The following is a 4,820-nucleotide window of genomic DNA, read 5'->3' as shown; positions in this document are numbered from 1 at the left end:
GCCAAGCCACTGAAAAGTATGAAAGCCTTAAAGCCAGGAGTGCCCCAGCTGTGGCCGGGCCCCCCAGAACGCATCCTGGGCCATAGCTGGATGGGCCACAGAGACGGGAGCAAACCAGTTACCAGGCCAGTAACAGGGACAGAGCATCTGCTCTAAGGACCCTGGCTCTGTCTGTTTCCAGGCCTCGAGCTTCTCAGGGACGGTGTCCAGAGGAGACCCCGGGATGCAGGGTTTCCATGTTTGTAAAACCAAAGCTGCCTCCCTTCAGGATGCACACAGACGCCACAGCAGGGCCCGGTGCTGGAATTATGGGCGCTTTCTAGTTTCTTCTCTTCATTTTCTGTCTTTGTTGAGAGTTTTTACAAGTATGTATAATGTTTGTAATCAGGAAGAAGTAATAGAGGTAATTCTGTTTTGAAACACAATGCAGCCTTGCCTCGTAGCGGTGGGATTTGGGGACCACTTGTCTAGCCTCTGTGCCTCACTCTCTTCGTCTGTGAACCAGGGGTACGAGCTCCCTCTCGTAAGGTGGCCGTGAGGTCACAGGGCACCACATATGCAGACACGGGCATGCTACCTGGCACACAGCACCCCCGCCCAGGAAAGGGGAGATGCGAGCCTTTGCTGCAGCACCGGCTGTGTGTTGGGGGGCACAGAGCCACGCACAGAGAAGCTCCCTGGGGACGCCGTTCCCCTGGCGTCCAGAGCTCTGGGCTGGTCAGCGCTGCAGCCCGGGGCTGGGAGACGTGCACGCTCAGCCCAGCCCACGTTTCTGCTGACTGGGCGGCCTCCCTCCTGAGCTCACGCCTTCCAGACAAATCCCCCTGATGCCTCCATTCTGTCCCGCCGTATATAAGGAGGGCGTGCGCCCCGGGTCCTCAGTGCGCTGCCCAGAGGCCCCTGCCCTGACTCCCCGCCGGCCCCGGGTCCCTGCAGAGTCCGCGCCCACCATGGACATCGCCATCCAGCACCCCTGGTTCAAACGTGCCCTGGGCCCCTTCTACCCTAGCCGGCTCTTCGACCAGTTCTTCGGCGAGGGGCTCTTCGAGTACGACCTGCTGCCCTTCCTGTCCTCCACCATCAGCCCCTACTACCGCCAGTCCCTCTTTCGCAGCGTGCTGGACTCCGGCATCTCCGAGGTAAGACCCGCTGTGCGCTGCTTCCTCCTGCGGCTGCACGGGGGCCGGGCCGTGGCCGGGCGAGAAGCGGGGGTTTGTGAGGGCCGGCCCTGGGGCAGACGCGGCACCCCTGCGCTGCGTGCTCTCGCCCTGCTTCGTGGAGCGGCTGGTGACCGCCGTGGGGCCACTTTCCCGCCTCAGTCCACCTCGTCCATCCTGGACGCACAGAGGCCAGGCAGACCAACCCGCAGCGGAGCCTCGCGTGCCCCCGGGGTGCTGGGAGGAAGAGCCCGCCTGCTGCCTGCTCCTCCTGTCATCAGCGCATGGCCCGTATGTGGTTGGTGCCGTCCCTCCATGTGCAGGGAGCCCCCGGAACAGCCCAGGGCATGGGCGCTGGTGGACGGAGCTCTGTGTGGCCTGGGGCTGCACTTTCCCTCCAGCAGCGAGGTCTGGCAGGAGGCCTCCTGTCTGAAGCCCTCTGCGGCCATGGAGCTGCAGTGTGTGGGCTCTTCCCGAGTTCGCCCGGGCGCCCAAGGCCAGGCCCCGAGGGCAGGCAAGGCAGCCCACCGGCCTTCCCTCCCAGGGTCCAGTGCTCTGGAGGTGCCAGGGGTCACCACTGCCTAAAACACAGAGGCCTGCTCGGAGCTGGTGAAACGCCGACCATTCTGGGGCCGACGGAGCCCAAAGGAGCGTCCCCGGAGAGGGTAGTGGGAGGGGAGGCGGCCGAAAGCAGTTTCTGTGCGAGGAGCTGGGCAACCTGCGTAGGCTGCCGGCATGTCACATGCACGTCCGTGTGCAGAGACAAAGCCCCAGGCTGTTCACGGAGAGGCGGGCAGAGCCCCAGGGCCGCGACCTTATTCCAAGTGCTCAGTCCCACCGACCAGCCAAACAACACGTAAGCAGCCAACCAACCAATGTGTAACAGGCCGCACAGCCCACACCCATCACCCAGGCAGCCCCTCACCCACCAGGCGGCCTCAGAGCCCCGGGGCTCAGGCTGTCAGCCCAGTGGCCACAGAGGCCTGAGTCCCAGGCCCCTCTGCCCCCCGGGCACGTGGACGGAGAGCTTAGAGCCTTGACAGCAGGTTCTGTTCTGATGACTGGCGACTGAGCCCCGGCCACCCCCCTCCCTGAGCTGCAGCCCCGTGGAGACCCACACGGACACTTGGTTTCAGGTGCGATCTGACCGGGACAAGTTTGTCATCTTCCTGGACGTGAAGCACTTCTCTCCCGAGGACCTGACGGTGAAGGTGCAGGAGGACTTCGTGGAAATCCACGGCAAGCACAACGAGCGGCAGGTGAGCCTGGGCCCGCAGGGAGAGGCTGCACCCCCGAGCGAGGCCCCGTCCTGGTGACAGGAGGCCGCCCCGGGCCCGCAGCAGGCCTGGGCAGCGGGTGAACGGCCGGCGGGGGCCTGTGGGGAACCCCACTCAGGAGCTACTCGGCATCCCGGGCTCTGTCCAAATCCCCTGGGTGATGGGGTGGGATTAGGAAAGACCCCAGGAGATACCAGCACCAAGGGAGCGAGCTCCAAGCCACGTAGGTTTTCACACCAGCTTCTCTCGGGAGGACGGTACAGCTGACTCGAATCGGAGCCTGAGTGCCCGGAGCCCGTTATCTCGAGGGGGCAGGGGCCCAGCCAGGACAGCTCGGAGATCAGGGCTTTGTCCAGTAGTGGGGAAGCTGGAGGTGGGGGAGAGACCCCACTGCATCTGCTGCTCTCCCCTCCTGGGCCTCTGGAGGTGCCCGGACACTACGCCGAGGCTCTGGGTCTTTCCACCTGGAGGGGAGGGAGTCGGGCCAGGGGCTAAGCTGGGTCCAGGGCGTCAGGAGAAGGGAACGTCGAGGCATGGCTTTCTGACCCAGCTAGATGGATGGCAGGGACCTGAGCCCAAGCAGTCTGTGAGGCCAGAGGTGCAGGGATAGCTGGACCCAAGGGCCGGGCCAGGGGCAGGACCACTCACACGACGTTGGGGTGACATTATCGTGAAGAGCCAGGGGCCCCAGGCAAGCCCAGACTGTATGCAGGGATGCAGCGCGGTCCCAGAGCCCTGGACACGGTCCAGCCCACGCCCTGTGAGGGTATCGTGGGTCTGACCCTCGTGCGGTCCAGGATGCCCTCTTCTGTGAGAGGCAGCCGCCACCCGCTGTGGCGGCGTCTCTGACCGCGCCCTCCCCCGGCCCCCCAGGATGACCACGGCTACATCTCCCGCGAGTTCCACCGCCGCTACCGCCTGCCTTCCAACGTGGACCAGTCCGCGCTCTCCTGCTCGCTGTCTGCGGACGGCATGCTGACCTTCTCTGGCCCCAAGGTCACGTCTGGCATGGACGCCGGCCACAGCGAGCGGGCCATCCCCGTGTCGCGGGAGGAGAAGCCCAGCTCCGCGCCCTCCTCCTAAGCTCGGCCTCGGCCTCGGCTGCCACCCGCTGCGGCCCCCGCCACCCATCCCTCCGGGGGAACCCTAGAAAGTGGGGCGTCTGTCTCCCCTGCCTCCGCCTTTTCCATTTCCTTTTCCTTTTCTCCGAGGGCATGAGGGTTTGAGAGAGTAGCCTGGAGAGCTCGGGGCCTTGGCCTGAGGTGCTGAGACCTCAGAGTGACCCGGATTCCAGCACCAGCCAGTCGGTGGAAGTGACCACCATCCCAGCTTCTCAGACGGCATCCCCATCCTCCCGGGCTTGCGGGCCGTCCAGGCTGGCCGGGAGGTCAGAGAACACCCCTTGCTGAGCAATCTCTGGGTGGCCTCTGGTCTCCAGGGCCAGCCAGGTGCGTCTCAGCCCTCGGTGGCAGGCCGAGCCAGGTGCCGTGAGATCCGTCTGGTGGGGCTCCCGTGCGCCCGGGCTCTCTGCAGGCTGCACCTCTCAGACCCCCTCCCCTCCAACCCTTCTCTATGTAGTGCCGCTCTTGGGGCATCTGGTCACCCATGAAAAGGCAGCCCGTGGCAGTCAATAAAGAGCAGGTGACACAAGCAACTTGCTGTGTGCTGGCCGTACTATTTTCGTGGCGGGGGTGGGGGGCGGTTGGAGAGCAATGGAGAAGGCGCGAGGGGACCCGTAATGGGGATGCGAGGGACGAAGGGGCGGGGGAGACTTGTCCGCCTGTCCCTGTTCAGCCCCGGCTGCCTCTAAGTGACCGGGTCGCCTCCTGGCTCCCAGACCCAGTGCAGGAAGGAGGGGGCTCCTCCAAGAGCCCCGAGGGATGGAGGGAGGAGGGGAGGGGGCGGGGGACTTGGGAGGGAGAGGATCTGGGCTCCCTTCTCTAACCTGTGTGGGAACTGGGGTGCCAGGTGGGGATTTCCTGACCACTGGCCTCCCCCTGGGGACTTCTGTCCCAGCTCCCTTGGGGTTTTGCTCCCTGGAAATCAGAAGTGTCCATCCCTATTAGGTACCACACCCTGGGGGCCCCCCTCACTCTGGCTCCCCCTTCCTGGAACAGGCACGGGGCCCTCGGGGGTTTCTGGCAACCAGGTCTGAGTGTCCCCCACACAGAGGGGCGGCCTTCGTGCTGTGTGCCCAGACTCCCCCGCTATGGGAGGAGACAAGCAGCCTCCTGGGGGAGCCAGCAGGGGGTGGGCGATCAGCCAGGGGCTGACAGCTGCGCGGTGACCATGCAGAGGGCAGTGGGCGGCCGGATGTGGCCCCCAGGAGTGGGAAGCGAGCGGATGCCCCGGCTGGATGGGCACTGCTGGTGTTGCGAGGCCATGT

At 65.2% G+C, this 4,820-nt stretch overlaps 1 protein-coding gene across 1 annotated transcript; it reads left to right on the top strand.

Annotated features, from left to right (window-relative positions):
* Nucleotides 1-630: 630 nt before the first annotated feature.
* Nucleotides 631-3,941, top strand: CRYAA (crystallin alpha A). Its single transcript, XM_029214712.1, has 3 exons — nucleotides 631-1,139; nucleotides 2,294-2,416; nucleotides 3,308-3,941. Exons 1-3 carry the CDS (start codon nucleotides 828-830, stop codon nucleotides 3,515-3,517), a joined length of 645 nt encoding a protein of 214 aa, XP_029070545.1. The 5' UTR covers nucleotides 631-827; the 3' UTR covers nucleotides 3,518-3,941.
* Nucleotides 3,942-4,820: the final 879 nt, after the last annotated feature.

This window comes from Monodon monoceros, unplaced genomic scaffold, assembly GCF_005190385.1.
Source record: "Monodon monoceros isolate NGI ecotype Baffin Bay Population unplaced genomic scaffold, NGI_Narwhal_1 Super_Scaffold_11, whole genome shotgun sequence".
Taxonomy (NCBI): domain Eukaryota; kingdom Metazoa; phylum Chordata; class Mammalia; order Artiodactyla; family Monodontidae; genus Monodon; species Monodon monoceros.
Note: the sequence above shows the minus strand (reverse complement) of the source record. Positions and strands in the feature narration are given on the sequence as shown.